A 17,847-nucleotide genomic window follows, 5' to 3' on the forward strand; every position below is an offset into this window, starting at 1 on the left:
TATTTTTATCATTATATTTATTATGATTTACAAATAGAAATCATAATATAATAAAATTAATTTATTTTTTTAAATAATAATAATTCTTTAATTTCTTAAAAATATATTACGATATAATACGCGGTTGTATGTTTCTGAATTGTCATCAGTGACTCAAAAAAAAAACAAAATTAATAAAATTTCTTTCGAATTCTGCATATGATCGATTAAATAGACCAGAAAAAAAAGTGTATGAACTTATGTCAATTTTTAAACTGACATTTCAAAAATAGAAATTTCACAGTTATATTATTTACATTTTTAGCAATCGAAAATAACTCCAATTTTTGTGGCAAAAAAAGCTTAAATATTTATCAACGTTCTTAAATTTTATATATATATATATATTTTTTATGAAATTAATCATTTAAAATTCTAGTATATTTTTATATATACATTTTTCACAATAGTACAATACATTAAGTTAAATTAATAGCAAGAATATAAATAAATAAACAAAAAATAGTTACATATTTAAACGTTTATTAAAGATTATTATTTCTAATATGAAATTTTTACAGAAAGTAAACTTATAGTAGTGAAAAATAGTTATATCCATCGCTTCATTTAGTTGGCTGTAGTCAGTCTATAATACACAGGGACAGTTCTCATTTAGCACAGGAATGATTACTGTGCTGCACGAGAATGAGAAACGTTTGTCAGGTGACTCGTTCGTACGCTTGTGCAGTACTCATACTTATTTTATATAGTAAGAGTTCTTCTGCTTACGGGAATCTCTATTGTCCTAAAAGCTAACAGCGACTGTAAACATGAGAATCACTTGTGTTTTCAGTGTAATGTGCAACATAGGAATGGTTACTGTGTTGAAAGATACTCAGTCATATGTAAAGACGACTCATTCTTATTATCACATGATCTAGTAATGTACTAAGAACTTTTTTTATATATTTTCGCTCATTCTTGTGTAGCACAGTAACCAGTCGTGTTTCATTTTTTCCGTGTAAGTGTGTAGAACAGCCTGTTAAAATTTCAAAGCAATCGGTTCGGTAGAAAAAAAGTTAGGACCCGGGTCACCCACGTGCATTTTTTTTGAGGTTCCAACTTCGAGTGACAATAACAATAGTAATAAACTATTAAATTTTTTCAAATAAATTTTTTTTTATATTTTCAATATGTAAATAAAAACACTAAATATTCAAGATAATTCATTTTTATTTTCCTATAAAAAACCACCCCATAAGTTACCAAACTACTACCTTAAACTTCCCGCTCAGAAAATCGAAGATTTACAAAAATCGGGAAGTTATTGGTTTTACCCCTTTTGTAAAATTGTGTGTGTGTGTGTGTGTGTGTGTGTGTGTGTGTGTGTGTGTGTGTGTGTGTGTGTGTGTATGGATGTATGTAAACCTCTCATAACTTTTGAACTGCTTAACCGATTTAATCGCGGTTGGTGCCATTCGAAAGGACTTGACTGAACTTAGATTTTAAATACTATTTGGACCGATTCGGACCGGTAAATTGTGAGAAATCTCAAAAAATCTACGAGAAAATTTTTTTTAAATGTGGTTCTTTTGGAATAATTTTTAAACGGCTCTACCGATTAATACCAAAAACTAATCAGCTCCTAACATCAAAAAACCACGTCGATCGCTGCCAGTCCGGTCAAAATCGGTTCATTCGTTCGTGAGTTATCGTTGACGAAAGAAAGCCGAAAAAAGTGTTTTTTCGGAATTACTTTAAAATTCGAAGTTCGATCAAATCAAACTTAAAGATTCTTTATGAGGCTTAAAAAATTGTGTTGAATGCCGCCAACCGCGTGAAAATCGGTCCATTTATTCAAAAGTTATCGCGGTTTGAAAATTTAAAAAATAGTGTTGTGTCAAACTTCTATCAGACTTTTGAGCTCGAAGAGCTAAATGATATTTGTATCTATTTATATGGATAAAAAATAAATGTCAATCAATAAAATACAGTCAACTTAAGTGTGAACATGTTTACAAACATTCAGTAATAAGACAACAACGCCATCTTAATATTTTCATCGATACTTACGGTAGATACGAGGTTTTTGAATTCGAACATGTAGATACAAGAAAAATCAAAAGCCTCTAAAAAAAATTCTATCATCATTATGAACATAGCATGTTTTTTTTAACGTTACAAGAGTGCTAAGGAGTCATTTTCGCTAAAAATCTCAATTTCGAAAAAAATGGAGTTACGAGGTTAACACAAAAAGGGGACGATATGACATTATAGATAATTATATAAAATTATGTAATAATTTTTTTCCCGGGATAAGAATCTTTATTACGTATATTCCTAAATCCCTGCATGCAATAACATGCAGCATTATCTATGAATTTTAAAATTAGATTCTTGCCGTAATATCTATCGATTAAATACCTTAATATGTCTATCATTGATTTAAGTTTAATCTTGATAAATTTCATTCTATTTCAACCAATATGCTTTTTATTAATACAAGAACATACGAATGATTAATCATCACATTACTATTTAATTTTAGATGCAGTTTTCACTTGTCCAAAAAAAGATGGTCAATACGAAGATCCTGTACAATGTGATAAATACTATGATTGCGAAGACGGTATTGCAACAGAAAAGTTATGCCCAGATGGACTGGTTTTTGATCCATTAAATCGTAAAATAAATAAATGTGATCAACCTTTTAATGTTGATTGCGGGGATCGTACAGAATTACGTAAGTGAAAGTTAATCAATATGGAACATTTCGTTTAATAACTTCATCTTTAATTATTTTAGAACCTCCTCAGCCAAATAAGAAATGTCCTAGAAAAAATGGATTTTTTCCTCACCCAGATAACTCAATTTGCGATGTCTTTTATAATTGCATAGATGGAGAGTCAGTCGAAATCACTTGTACAACTGGCTTGCATTTTGATGAATACTCTGGTATATGTGTGTGGCCAGATAGTGCCAATCGTCAGGTTGTTATTAATAGCAATATTTTTTATATACGCTAAGTCCAAAAATAATAAAATATTAGGAAACTTCCGAATTAGTAAAGAGCTTATGAAAGCTGTATCTTAAGAACATGTAGTACAGTCTGATGTCGGTATTTCAGTCTGGATGAGTGACAACAAATGCCAATTAAATATATCGATTTGTTTATTTGAAACTCATGTAAAATGCAGTGAAGGAGGTTATCAGACTAACTGAAAATACTCTAAACACTATTTAAAAAAATTAAACTAGATAATTCATTTTTGACACTGTTGCGGCTTACATAAAAGTATAGTTTCACGGAGAAAAATTAATTGTACTACAGTCGACGCTCTCTGTATTGGACCCCTCTGTATTTGACCGCTCTCTGTACTTGACGCGATTCGCTCTCTGTACTTGACGCGATTCGCTCTTTGTACTTGACGATCCTGTCTCTCACTATGATTTGTTGTCCAACCAATCAAAAAAAAATACAGTGGCGGGTATATTTAAATGCAACGGCGGGAATATTCAAACTTCAAAAGTTACAAAGTACTTTACAAATACATGATTATTTAGTAATAACTTACAAAAAATATCAAATATCATTTTCTTTATTTATTATCATTATTATTATTGCAATTCTTATTTTAATTTTAATAAAAAGTATTTAATATATTAAAAATACTGTAAGGTTTTCTCTTACATAATATAAAATCATATTCTATTCATTAAGTATTTTTAAAATTATAAAGAATAAATACAGTAATGTTAAATTCAAGACAAATTTCAAATTACAACATATATTTTCTAAATTTGTAATCTAGATTATTAATCCACATAGATAAATTATTTAAAAAAATAATTTTTTTCTAATTTTCAACTTACGATATAATTTTTTTTTTTATTTGTAAATCACAAATCTGACTAACTCTTGACTAGCTTTTTGGCAGGCATTAAATACATCTTGATTATCTCTTTTACGTTGATACCATTATAAAAAAGTTTTTAATCCACTCATAGCCTCTATGAACGTAGGACAATTACCATCTATAATAGAATCATCAAACGTACAATTTTGATCATTATACGAGATTTCATCATCAAACTCTTCTTCTTCTTGATTCTCAGCAATACACCGGTCATCCAGAATGTCATTGTCTGACAGAAGTTGCCATCCGTTATCATCACAATCAATCTGGAGCCAGTTCTCAACTTCAGCAGGAGTACAAATTTTGAATTCTTTGATTCGTTTCATAATAGCGTAGAAGGCTTCATTTTTAGGCAAAGTAACTGGCGCTATTTCAGCACTATTATCAACAGCCAGTGGGATTAGATTTTTCCAACAATTTCTAATATCACTGCTTGTCACTTCATCCCATGCAAGGGCACATAAATTAAATGCATCTAAGAGATTAAATGACTGGAAAAAATCTTTATTTTCAACATTATTTTCTTCTTGAAGAAGAATTTTTTCTATTAAATCATTACGGTATCGCCTTTTGAATTTTTCAATGATGCCTTGGTCTAAAGGCTGGATCAGAGATGTAACATTCGGAGGTAAAAACATAACCGTACATGATTTACATAACTTATTGAGCTCTTCAGCAGGTGGGTGACAAGCCGCATTGTCCATAATTAAAACAATTTTCGTGTCAGGATTTTTATCTAATTCGTGTTTTTTTTTTACTTCTGGCAGAAAAATTTCGGTGTACCATGTCGTTATAATTTCACGGATCATCCATGAATTTTCTTGGTGGATATAATGAACAGGTACATTCTTAACACCTCTTAAGCAGCGTGGTTGTGCTGATTTCCCGATAACAAGCAGAGGAATTTCGTGCGTGCCAGAAGCATTTGTACATGCCATCACAGTCAGTCGATTCTTTGGTTTCTTAAATCCTTCAGCTTTCTTTTCTTTCCTTTGAACTAATGTACTGTTTGGCATCATTTTCCAATAAAGTCCAGTTTCATCACAATTATAAATACAGTCAAGACTTATATCTGTTATTGTTTTAAAATTGTTGAATTTTTCTTTAAAATCCTCACTACCTTCTAAATCTGCCGACAATTTTTCGCCATGAATATGTTTGTTTTTTAATCCGTACCTCTTCTTAAACCTGGCAAGCCACCCGTCACTTGCTGTGAAATTCTCGCTACCATTCAAACGTTTATTATATAATAAAGCTTGCTTTTTAAGAATAGTACCCGACACTGGTCGACCCATGCTTCTTTGCTGACTAAACCATTTTATCAATTTTTGATCCAATATACTCTCTTCTTGCTTCTTATAACGTTTCTTATCAATATTGCCGTTACAGGATTTTAAAACTTCCTTTGTCTGAAGAATATTATTCTCATTTTTTTTAATCCACGATACTGCTTGTTTGGAAATTTTATACTCCTCAGATTATGATTGAGGACGTTCTCCAGCCTTCAACCTCTCTATAATATTTAAGCGCTGCTCTATGGACAAAATATTTCTTTTTTTCTGTAAATAAAAAATGTTTAGATTAGATATTAAGTAATAAAAATAATATATTTAATTTTTTTTATGTATTATCAATCTTCAGATTAATTAAAAATCTAAAATGAATCCAACATTGAAGGACAGTAAAAATTAATGATACCGAAGTTAGCAGTCAGCTGTCAATTTTATAAATTTTTATAGTAAATCAATTATAATTAAAAAATGCTTCTTAAAATTTTCACTTGTAATTTTTATTAATTTTTACATTTGGAATTTTTTAATTAAATTATTTTTATAATCAATTATAATTAAAAAATGCTTCTAAAAATTTTCAATTGTGATTTTTATTAATTTTTACATTTGGAATTTTTTAATTAAATTGTTTTCATAATTTAATTGCCATAAAATTCTAAAAAAATTTTTAATGTCTGTCAACTTCAATGTCATAAAAATTGAAGTGTTGTTAATCAAATGAACTTATTTACAGCTATTACTAAATATATATATATACATACGATATAATCGGCATTGTCTCTTCTCTAACTCCCGTAATTCTATACGGATCTCAATAAAACGTAAAATACTTATTCTTAGGATGATTTCCGAGGTTAAGTTCTAAGATGAGCTAAATCTGTCGATTAGTTTAGAAATGAGATCAATTCAAAAATTTTCAACATTGCAAAAAATTTTCACTTTTACCTTATTTCCGTGCAATAACAATGGAACGCGACATCCTATCGGATTTCTGTAAATTGCATTTGAAAGCTTATTTAATAAGCTTCAATTTGTATACCTCATTATCAGTATAGGCCAAAAATCACCTACTTTCTCAGACAGATTTAATGAAATTTTATTTTTGCATTCGTTGTGACGTCATTGTTGCTTAATCAAACAGAAATTTATTTTTTTTTTTCGTATGCAACCCTAGTAGTATTATTATTATTCATCATGAAATCTACTTCCATTTCGGCTGCCGAATAGCCTTTTTAATTTTGCAAACATTATTTGTGATCTGATTCGGCATAATTGTATGTAAAATCACAAAAAAATATTGTAATTTATATTACAATAATCTCAAAAAATTTAAAAAGCTTTTATTTTATTTTTACAATTTTCATTGTAAAATTACACAGTGCAAGGGCTTGGCTGAACTTAGATTTCGAATACTATTTGGAACGATTCAGACCAGTAGATTTTGAGAAATCGCAAAAAAACTACAAAAAAAATTTTTTCAAAAGTGAGTTTTTGGAATAACTTTTAAACGGCTTTACCGATCGATTTCAAAAACTAATCAGCTCTTAACATAAAAAAATTACGTCGATCGCCGCCAGTCCGGTCAAAATCGGTTGATTCGTTCGTGAGTTATCGTTGACGAAAGAAAACCGAACAAAGCGTTTTTTCGGAATTGCTCCGAAGTTTTCCACTCTGTCAATATAAACTTAGAGATTTTTCATGAAGCTTAAAAAACTGCGTCGAATGCCACCAACCGCGTGAAAATCGGTTCATTCATTCAACGGTTATTGCGATTTGAAAATCAAAAAAATAGTGTTTTATCAAACTTCTATCAAACTTTTGAGTTCGCTATTTTTTGACAAAAGCTATTTTTTGAGCTCGGAGAGCTTAAAATAGTACACAAATTGTATTTATGAGCTCGAAGAGCTCTAAAACGTCATAAGTGCAATTTCAAGCGTTTAGGTATAGAATTGGCGGAAAGTTGCAGGGATGGCCTTCAGGGTCAACCGTTTTCCTAATTTTTATTATTATCAATTTTTTAACTTCCCGCTAAGAAAATCGTAGATTTACAAAAATCGGGAAGTTATTGTTTTCACCCCGTTTTGCAAAAATCGAGTTTTCATCAAATCTCGACGTTTTAAGGTCATAGGAAGCTTCTCTGTCTACCCCTGCGAGGTTGTCACTATGTATGTATGTGTGTGTGTGTGTTTTTTTTTTTTTTTTTTTTTTTATAAAGGAGGTAAAATACATTTACGTATGTCAGGACTTGGTGTTGGTGCCTGGGTATGTCGGACTCAGAAGTCAATATTATTTTGCAACAATACCGACTAAACGTCCTCCTCTCTCGTTTCCCCATAGATGTTACAGGGAAGACTGGATCGGGACCGCGTTAGCATTACTTCGATCCAGTTCATGTTGTGTCTCACGACACCTACTTCTTGTTACTACTGGTTTCTAATCCCTTTCTGCGATTTTTTCGTTTAAAAGGCGCTGCGCGTAGGCTGCGACAGCTGACCAGTTTTCTTCTTTTGTGATCATGCAGGTTACCAAGCTCTCAGGGGAGAGCGCGGTGCCCATTGTTTCTTCGGTGCAGATTCTATCGTCCTTCCATCGATCACACTCGAAAAACGTGTGCTCGGCGTTGTCAATTTTGTCTGGACAGTATTTGCACGTTGGTGTGCTGTGCAAACCCATCTTGAATAGATAGGCATTGAACTGCCCATGTCCCGTCAGTAGCTGGGTCAGAAAGAAGTCCGTGTCCCCGTGCTTCCGAGAAAGCCAAACGTTGATGTTTGGGATCAGTCGCGCTGTCCATCTGCCTGTCTCTCCCGACGTCCATCGGTCCTGCCACTCTTGCTGCGTTTCCGTTTTTATCCTCTTTCTTGCCTCCTTCATGTTTTCACCACCGATTTTAGCGTCGTAGAGTCTTGCTCTCTCGAACGCTAATAGGTCGATGAGCGCAGCTCCCGCAATGATCAATACAGCCGCTTCGGAAACCGTGCGGTAGGCGCAGGCAACTCTGAGAGCGCCTCGCCACTGCACTGCTGCCATTTTCCGCCGATAGGTTTTCTGCTTTAATATATCTGCCCATATTTCCGCTCCATAAAGCAGTACCGAATGGACTGCTTCCAGAAGGACTCTCCTCTTTTTGGTTCTTGGTCCCATAGTATTCGTCATAATTCTTGCTAGGCTAGACACCGTCTTGCTGGCTTTCTGGCATGCACTATCGAGGTGTTCGCGGAAAGATAGTTTCTCGTCTATCATTACCCCCAGATAGCGCAGGGCCCTTATTGACGTTAGCGTTATTCCTCCCATGTCCACAGCAAATGGTTTAGGGAACCATTTTTGGCGAGTCAGAACGACTATCTCGGTTTTGTGTTTTGCGAGTTTCAGGTGGTGTTTATCGAGCCAAGTCTCGACAGCACCAATGGTTTCCCGAACGAGTAGTTCGGCCTCCTCTACGCTGTCTACTATTATCGTGGCCGCGACGTCGTCTGCAAAGCCCGTTAGCTCCACTTGCTTTGGCAACGGGATTTCCAGAAGCTCGTCGTAGTCCGCGTTCCATAGATCGGGCCCCATTATTGAGCCTTGCGGCACGCCAGCCATTATGGCGTATTCTTGTGGACCTTCCGTGGTTTCAGCTATCAGCTTTCTCTCGTCAAGGTAGTTGTCGACTTGTGCCAGATTCTTCGGCTCCACGTCAAATCTGTGCTCCAGGGCGTCCAAAATATCTCTCCAATTTGCGCTGTTAAAGGCATTTCTAATGTCTAGCGTGAGGACAAGACACACCTTGCGGGCTTTGAGGCTACCAGTCCATGCTTCTCTCGCTGTCGCTACGACTTTCTGGATCGCGCCGACTGTTGAACGTCCTTTTCGGAAGCCGTGTTGGTTTGCGGCAAAACCTCCAGCACGGTCTATGTCGTTGCGAAGTCTCCCTTGTATGAGCTTCTCGAGCAGTTTTCCAGCAATGTCCAGCATACAGAGTGGTCTAAACGACGAAGGTGTTATGGGGGTTCCCTTACCTTTATCTAAGAGAACCAATCTCTGCCGTTTCCAGACCACGGGAAACGTGCCAGTTGCCAAGCATGCGTTGTAGGTGTTCAGGAGTATGTCTGGGTATTCCAGGGCTACAGTTTTGATCACCGATGCTGGGATGCCATCAGGTCCAGGTGCCTTTCCTATTTTGAGTGACTTGGCCGCATCTTGTAATTCCTTAGTTGTGAAGGGTGTTACTTCGCTGTTCTTAGTGTAGTGTTTCTTCTCCCGCGGTGGGTGTTTGGGGAAAAGCTCCGTTACAATGCTCTCCATCAAGGCAGGAGACTTCGGCGCCTCTGGTGAAGCCTTTCCAAGTCGTTTGGCGACAATTTGGTAGGCTTTACCCCAGAGGTCATTGTCGAGATCGTTGCAGATCTCTTTCCATAGTTTCGCTTTACTTGCTTTAATAGCTCGATTTAGCGTCTTTTTGGCCTGCTTGTACTCTTTTGAATACAAGTCCTGGCTTGGAGAGCGTTTCGTAGCTCTCGTTGCTCGGCGACGTAGCTGATGGCATATTTTGCGAAGTTCTGCTATGTCTGCTGACCACCAGTACGCCGGCCTGTGGAAGCTCTGGTTTTTCAGCCGCGGCATAGAGGCGTCACATGCGGCAGTAATTTCCTTCATTGTGTTTAGCACTGCCTTTTCCGTCTCGCTGCAGGTATCCGGTGTCGGGTTGTTCTGGAGGATAGACCAGCTTCGTGCGAGTGAAGCTTGCAATGCCTCTGGATCAAGCCTTTTGGCATTCCACTTCTGCTTAGAAACGTCGCATTGTGAAACCGGAGCAAATGCCAATCCAACGCTGAATGTCACAAACTGATGATCACTGCCACTGTATTCTTCGGATACTGTCCAGTCTTCAATCATGTTGGCAGTCCTTGGAGTCGCCAATGAGATGTCGAGGATGGATTCTTGGTACCCTGGTCTTCTAAAGGTCGTGGTGCTCCCGGTGTTCAGCACTATGAGGTCGAGTCTAGCCACGACGTCAGCGACCTCGTTACCTCTGGTGTCGGAGAAAGCAGCGCCCCACTCAGCCGATTTAGCGTTGAAGTCTCCGGCTACGATAACTTCGCCGTCGAACTTAGTGCCGCATCTTCTATTTTTGCGAGTTTCTGTCGGAACACACTAATCCCTTCGTTAGGTGAGAGATAGACGCTCATGAAGTAATTGTGGGGGTTTGAATCCAGACAAAACCTGCTCCACCTCCACTGTTGTTGACGGTAACGTTCTTTGTGTTCACAATCCAAATTGCTGCCGTGCCCGTTTCGTCTGCGAACCATCTTTTACCTTCGATATTTAGATATTGCTCGCAGATAAAGCAGACGTCAATTTTATCTTCGAAAACACGCTGGCGCAGCAGGTTTTGCGCCAGGGCGCACCTACTCAGGTTGCCTTGTAGTATGCGTGTCATTTCTGACCTTTCGTGGCTTCTGCAAGTGCTTTGCGGAATGCCTTACACGCTCCAGTGCCAGAAATATGGCATAGACTATCCTGGGCATCTTTGTCCGAAGCACAAAGGAAGCATTTTAACTTCTCCGTGCAGTTTACGGCCTTGTGGTTCTCTCCACCACATTTGTAGCAGCACCTGCTTCTGTCTGGTCCCGCACACTGACGTGTTTGGTGTCCATAACCAAGACATTTAAAACAACGTGTTACTTTTACTACTGGGCGTATACGACAGTTCACCAAACCGATCCGTATACGGGCCTTGTCAAGGGCCTTAATCGCACTGGGCTCGTCTAGTTCGCAGAAGGCTGCCCGATTACCTGGTGGTGTGGGTTTTGTCAAATTTACCCGTTTGACCTCCAGGTTGTCAGTGAATTCACGTTTGAGTGCTTCACGGACTTCGCTCTCGGTAGAGATTTCATCTAAGTCGAGGATCTCGATCGTTGTTGTTGGTGTTAGCGTCTTGACTGTGCCGATGTTTGCAGTGGCTGCCCTTACTGCATCGGTGAATGCCTTGCTGTCTTCGGTCTTTCGAGCCATTTCAAAGAGAACGCCTCCGTGTTTCGTCTTTTTATAGATCTTATGTCTACGCCCGTCTCGACAGGGCTTACCTTGGCCTTGATTTCCTTCAGGAGATCGGCGTATGTTCGCCCTTCAGCTGGTTGGACTAGGACAGCTTTAGTTCTTGTCTTCTTCCTCCTTGGTTTCTTGGAGCCACCGCTGTTTGGCTGGTCTTGGGCTGTAGCAGCTTGAGTCACTGGCTCCTGTTCTTTTTAACTTCCCGCTAAAAATCTCAGATTTTCAAAAATCGGGAAGTTATTGTTTTCACCCCGTTTTGCAAAAATCGAGTTTTCATCAGATCTCGACGTTTGAAGGTCACAGGAAGCTTCCCTGACTATCCCCGCGAGGTTGTCACTATGTCTGTATGTATGTGTGTGTGTGTGTGTATGTGTAAGTATGTGAATCACTTATAACTTTTGAACGGTTGAACCGATTTCATCGCGGTTGGTGCCATTCGAAAGGGCTTCGCCAAACTTAGATTTCCTGAGAATTTGAACCGATTCGGACCGATAGATTTTGAGAAATTTTGAAAAATCTCAAAAAAAATGAGAAAAAAATCATTTTTGAAAGTGGTTTTTTTAGAATATCTTTTAAACGGCTCGATCGATCAATTTCAAAAACTAATCAGCTTTTAACGTCAAAAAACTACGCCGATCGGCGCGAATCCGGTCAAAATCGGTTGATTCGTTCGAGAGATAGCGTGAACGAAATAAAACCGAAAAAAACCGAAAAAACTGTTTTTTTCACATAACTTCGTCATTTCTTCTCGGATCGTTTTTGATGATATAGAATAATTTCAGAGGTTAAAAAACCGCGTCGATTGCCGCCAAAAACGTGGAAATCGGTTGATTAGTTCGAGAGATATCCTCGACGAAATATTTGGAAATAAGGATTTTTTCAACATAACTTCGACATTTTTTTGAATAACTTTCCAACAGCTCTACCGATCGATTCCAAAAACTAATCAGCTCTTAACATCATAAAACCACGTCGATTGCTACCAAGCTGGTCAAAATCGGTTGATTCGTTCGAGAGATATCGTGAACGAAAGAAAACCGAAAAAAGTGTTTTTTCAGAGTTACTCCGAAATTTCTAGTTTGACCAATTAAAACTTAGAAATTATTTATAAGGCTTAAAAAACTACGTAGAATGCCGCCAACCGCGTAAAAATCGGTTCATTCATTCAAAAGTTATTGCGGTATGAACATTCAAAAAATAGTGTTCCATGAAACTTCTATCAGACTTTTGAGCTCAAAGAGCTCAAAAGCATAGAAAAGGTATCTTTTTGAGCTCGGAGAGCTTAAAACAACACACAGATTGTACTTTTGAGCTCGAAGAGCTCAAAAAAGCGGCCAGGTATTAACGGAATTAGCGGGAAGTTGCAGGGATGGCCTTTAGGGTCAACCGTTTTCCTAATTTTCTTTTTCTTGTTTTGCCGAGTCACTTTGGTCCAGGTATCATACCGGGCTGTCTTTTTCTGTGCTGGCTTGTCAATATCTGAGGAAGGGCTGGGCGTGGACAGCGGCCTCTTCTTGTTGCCATCTCCTTGCTGTGATAATTTCTTAGGAGTGGTCAGAGGTGGCTGTGATTTTTTGTTCAGACTCGGAGATGTTTGAGTCGTTGACGCCGACTTCGTTGGTGATTTGTTGGCCAGCCTATATGCCGTACTAATAGACGAAACCAATTTTCTGATCTCATGGTGAAGATTCTTTTTGTCTTTTATGAAGTCGGCTAACTCATCAATCTTGTTGCCGAGCCTCTCCATTGGTGACTGTTGGCCGGTGACGGTCGGTAGAGAGTTCATTCTTCCTCGGTGGGTTTGATTAGTGGCAGGAGCAAAAGGTCCTCCACTTTTTGAAGGAATGTTGCTCAGCTATCCGTTCTCTGCCATCTGGGCTGATTTCGTACTCCCTGTAACCTTGCTAGCATTGCTAGACAGCAGAGCCATGGGGTCTACTCCACTGTTCAAACGGTCGCTTGATAACGACGAGTTTAGGCCCGTTTGCACGCCTTCCCTCGCTGGCACTGAGGTATCCATCCTCTGTACTGTAAACGATGTTTGAAAATCTTCTGACATTTCCATATCATCTTTTGCTAGGTTTTGGTCCACCCCGAGTATTCTATTTCCTCGGTACCCGACGCATCTGACGTGCAGATATGCCAGGCATTCCCCTATCCGCCACCTGAGGAGGCGCCCGATGCGGGACCCAGCAAGCCCGACACGAGGTGTGTATGTGTGTATGTGTGTATGTGTGTGTGTGTGTGTGTGTGTCCGACTAGAAATTACTTTGGGATTACCCAGCGTATCTATCTGAACCTGATTAGGTCTCGAAGAAGTACGCTCAATAAGGAAATCCCTATAAGGGCCTAATTTGCCCCCAATCGGGCAATCCGAACGTAAAAATAAAAATTTGTCTTCAGTTTTTCCCGATAGGGCCCTGCGTGGGACCTAAATGGGAAATCCCAATGCAAAAATGAGTAGTTTCATTCCGTTTTTCTCAATAGGGCCCTGTGTGGGACCTAAATGGGAAATTCCAACCTAAAATTAAAAATTTTTATTCAGTTTCTTTTAATAGGTTCCTGTGTGGGACCTAAAAGGGATAACCCAACAGAAAAAAAAATACAATTTTTAAATTTTTTCCTGTGGGATCTAAGAGGGATTACCCAACGAAAAATAATAATAAAATTGTTAAGTTTTCCCAAGTAGGATCGGTGTGGGACCGAAGAGGATTTTCCCAACGTAATTTAAATAAAGCATCGATGGGTTTTCCCAACAGGGCTCGTAGTAGGATCCAATTGGGATAACCCAACCTGAGAGTAGATGCATACAGAAATAATCTTTAAATTTAGACAATCGTTCATTTATATAAAAAATCAATCGCCCAAAGATCTGTGAGCTTATATTATTAGAATATATTCCTTGTAAATTAATTAGAAATAAAAATAAAAATTAGCCGATAAGTATAGAAAAGAATTAGGAAAAAAATCATCAAAATTCCAGATTAAATTCAAGTACTCCACAGAAAAAAAAGGTTCACTTGAGCCAAGAAAATATTTTTCTTCCTAATTATTTTCTTGAGCGAAAAAAAAAATTTTTTTTGGCATAAGAAATTTCACTTATTCCAATAAAATTAATTTTCTTGCTTATTAAAGAAATAAGAATCTTGATCCAAGAAAATTTATTTAAGTAAAGAAAATTTTGTTGTTTTGAAAAAATTCAGCCTCTTGCTCCAAAAAATTTAGTTCTTGATAGAAGTAAATTTTCTTATCTTGAGAAAATTTCGCTCTTGCTCCAAAAAATTAAATATCTCGATAGAAGTAATTTTTCATTAATATTTTTATTGATCAACATGTCAAATGGGAAGATCAAATAATACTGAATCATTTTTCAACTTCCCGCTAAGAAAATCGAAGATTTGCAAAAATCGGGAAGTTATTGTTTTAATCGAGTTTTCATTAGATCTCGACGTTTGAAGGTCACATGAAGCTTCCCTGACTATCCCCGCGAGGTTGTCACGGTGTCTGTATGTGTGTGTGTGTGTGTGTGTGTGTGTGTTTTTTATCTTAGGGGGGGGGAATCCTTCTTACGGATTCCAGGCATAGCTGTTCGGCCTGGATATGTGGCGACTCGACGCAGTGTCATACTAAAACTCGACGCTAACGCACCTACCCACTAAACCCTAAACCCCTTTTCTTCTTTCCTCTAATCCCTCATGGAAACCGCCGTCAGGCATTACTTCGTGAGGGGAGGATCTAGCTACTGCTATTCCTTCTGGTGGCTAAAGTGTTATTTTTCCTTCCTTCTAGTTTCTGTCATTTGCCCTTTTTCTTTCAATGGAACGCAGCTCTGTAAGCACTTCGGTGGTAAACGTGCTTGTGGCGTTCCAGGCAGCTTTGGATGACAGCATTTCTTCTACTATTGACTCTGGTGTGATTTTCTTGTTCAGGATCTTCTCTAACTCATCACGCTGTGGGTTAAAACGAGGGCACTCAAAGAAAACGTGCTCCGCATTTTCAGCAACTCTTGGGCAAGACGGACACTCTGGGGAATTATCGTGCTTAAAGCGATAAAGGTACTCCCGGAAACAGCCGTGTCCTGACAACATCTGGGTCAGATAGTAGTTGGCCTCGCCGTGATTCCGGTTAAGCCAAACGTCAATCCTTGGTATGAGACGGTGTGTCCATCTCCCTGTTGTCGCGGCGTCCCACTGCGATTGCCATCGCGCGATGCTGTTCTGCCGTTCTTTAGCTCTGAGTTCCTCGGCACTTTGTGCGGTTGTCCTCTTTCGTTGGTAAAGGTTACGTCTTTCCTCAGCTAGGACTCTGAGCGGCAAAATTCCGGAAATGACACACACTGCTTCCTCTGATATTGTTCGAAAGGCGCTGGCTACTCTTAGCGCGCTCAGTCAGTAAACTGGACATGCTTTCCTTCATGATTCTTGGATCTCAAGTGCGTCGGCCCAAATGGATATACCATATGTGAGGACCGATGTAACTACTGATGATAGCAATGACCTCCTTGTCTGCTTCGGGCCACCGATGTTGGGCATCAATCGTACTAGGTTAGCTACTACTGCTGATGCTTTGGTGGTCACGTGTTCAACTTGTTGTTTAAAGTTAAGTCGGGTATCGAGCATCACTCCCAGATATCGAATGAATGGTTGGGATGTGATTTCTTGGTCTTAGACGTTTAGATTGATCGTTTCCACCACTTTTCTGCTAGTGATAAGTACAGCCTCGGTCTTCTGTTTAGCCAGTTGTAGATTTACTGTGTCCATCCACTGGTTAATTCGCTCAAAGGTGATAGCGAACATATGTTTTATCTCATCAAGATGCTTGGCGACTATTACTACGGCTACGTCGTCCGCGTATGCTACCAGTTTGACGTTTCTTGGTAGTTTCAGTCTCAGCAATCCGTTGTACATGACATTCCAGAGAAGTGGACCGAGAACAGAACCCTGCGGTACACCTCCAGTAACATCATACTCCTTTGGACCATTCTTCGTGTCATATCTCAGGACTCTATCTGTGAAGTAGCTAGCGACTATCCTTCGTAGGTATCCTGGTACGTTTATCTCTTGAAGGGCTTGCATGATGCAATCCCAGTTGGCGGAGTTGAAGGCATTTTTTATGTCTAAAGTTGCCACCAGGCATTATTTCTTCGTTCCCCCCTTCCATCTGGTACCGGCGATTGCGTCTTTGGCTATACCGACAACCAGGTTGATCGCGTCCAGGGTTGATCGTCCTTTCCGAAATCCGTACTGATTGTCTGCCAAGAGTGGATCGACAACTGCTTCTATCCTTTGGTGGATTATACGTTCTAGTATCTTACCGGCTGTATCCAGCATGCAGAGTGGACGATAAGATGACGGTTCTTCCGGTGGCTTTTTCCCTTTAGGAAGTAGTACCAGCCGTTGTTGTTTCCACTTCCGAGGAAAAATCCCTTCCTTCAAGCAGATGTTGTAGACGTCGAGGAATAACGCTGGCGCTGCTTTTAATAGATGTTTTCAAGGCAATATTAGGGATTCCGTCCAATCCCGGTGCTTTATTATTCCCGACGCGGTTACAAGCTTCCATCAGTTCTTCTTTCGTGACAGGTGGAATATCATTCAGTTCGTCCTGTGTCAACAGATAGTTGAAAACGCGCTGTCGTGGAAACAGCGCAGTCACGATCTTCTGTAAGAGTTGAGGACACGTAGGAGACGGCATTGGCTGATATTTCAGGTGTGCCATGACTACCTTGTAAGGTCTACCCCACAAGTCTTTGTCCACCTCGTTGATTAGCTCTTTCCAGCAGTTCTTCTTGCTATCCTTGATGGCTTTGTTTAAATGTCGACGAGCTTTCTTGTATTCTGCGACTAGTTCCGCTGAGTCAGGCCGCCGATAACCACGCTGAGATATTCTTCTTTTCTTGAGACACTCTTTCCGTAGGAAGCTGATGTGTTCGTTCCACCAGTGCACCGAAGGTCTTTGGTTCATGCCCCGTTTACGGGGCATGCAGGTGTCGCAAGCCTGGGTCACTCTCTTCATCAAGTCCTTGGTCATTTCTTCTGCAGATCCAGTAGTAAGCGGTTCACTATTTAGGGCAGCTACTAGAGCACCTGGGTCAAAGGATTTCACCTTCCACCCAACGATGTCAAGTTTCTTAGCCGGTCTTCTAGGATTCTGGTCCTTTGATACTTCCCAGAGAATCGCATTGTGATCGCTGGCCGTGTAGATCTCCATCACCTTCCAGTCGTAGTTTCCTCTGATGAGGCTGCTGCTGACAAAAGTAAGATCCACAATAGAACTTGCGTCTCCTTTAGTGTACGTCGGCGCATCGCCGCTGTTTAACAATACTACATCTAACGTAGAAAAAGCTTCCAGTAGTTCTTTACCTCGAGCGTTGGTGTGTTTGCTGCCCCATTCCACTGCCCAGGCGTTGAAGTCTCCAGCTATTGCCACTGGGTAGTACTGCTTCGCGTCCTCCGTCAGTCGATCCAGAAAGTCCATGAATTCAACAATAGTGAGGCTAGGTGGTGTGTAGCAGCTGTAAAAGCGGATGCCATCTACCGATGCTGCTACAAAGCTGGCGCTGCCATTGTTAACGACACTCTGGAAGGGGAGCTTGCGACAGGACCATATGACAGCTTTTTTGGTGC

At 39.2% G+C, this 17,847-nt stretch overlaps 2 protein-coding genes across 2 annotated transcripts in view; one reads left to right on the top strand and one right to left on the bottom strand.

Moving 5' to 3' along the window:
• LOC123272626 (protein obstructor-E) overlaps window positions 1-17,847 on the top strand; it is a 53,342-nt gene that overhangs the window by 25,199 nt on the left and 10,296 nt on the right. Inside the window, exons 2-3 of the mRNA XM_044739540.1 lie at window positions 2,528-2,722; window positions 2,785-2,969. Coding sequence (XP_044595475.1) covers window positions 2,528-2,722; window positions 2,785-2,969 — 380 coding nt within the window. The remainder of the gene's footprint in view (window positions 1-2,527; window positions 2,723-2,784; window positions 2,970-17,847) is intronic.
• LOC123272624 (jerky protein homolog-like) lies at window positions 3,846-5,457 on the bottom strand. The gene is made up of 2 exons (XM_044739539.1): window positions 5,173-5,457; window positions 3,846-5,106 (listed from the first exon to the last, which is right to left on the bottom strand). Exons 1-2 carry the CDS (start codon window positions 5,189-5,191, stop codon window positions 3,959-3,961), a joined length of 1,167 nt encoding a protein of 388 aa, XP_044595474.1. The 5' UTR covers window positions 5,192-5,457; the 3' UTR covers window positions 3,846-3,958.

The sequence above is a fragment of the Cotesia glomerata genome, linkage group LG10 (genome assembly GCF_020080835.1).
Source record: "Cotesia glomerata isolate CgM1 linkage group LG10, MPM_Cglom_v2.3, whole genome shotgun sequence".
Lineage (NCBI taxonomy): Eukaryota > Metazoa > Arthropoda > Insecta > Hymenoptera > Braconidae > Cotesia > Cotesia glomerata.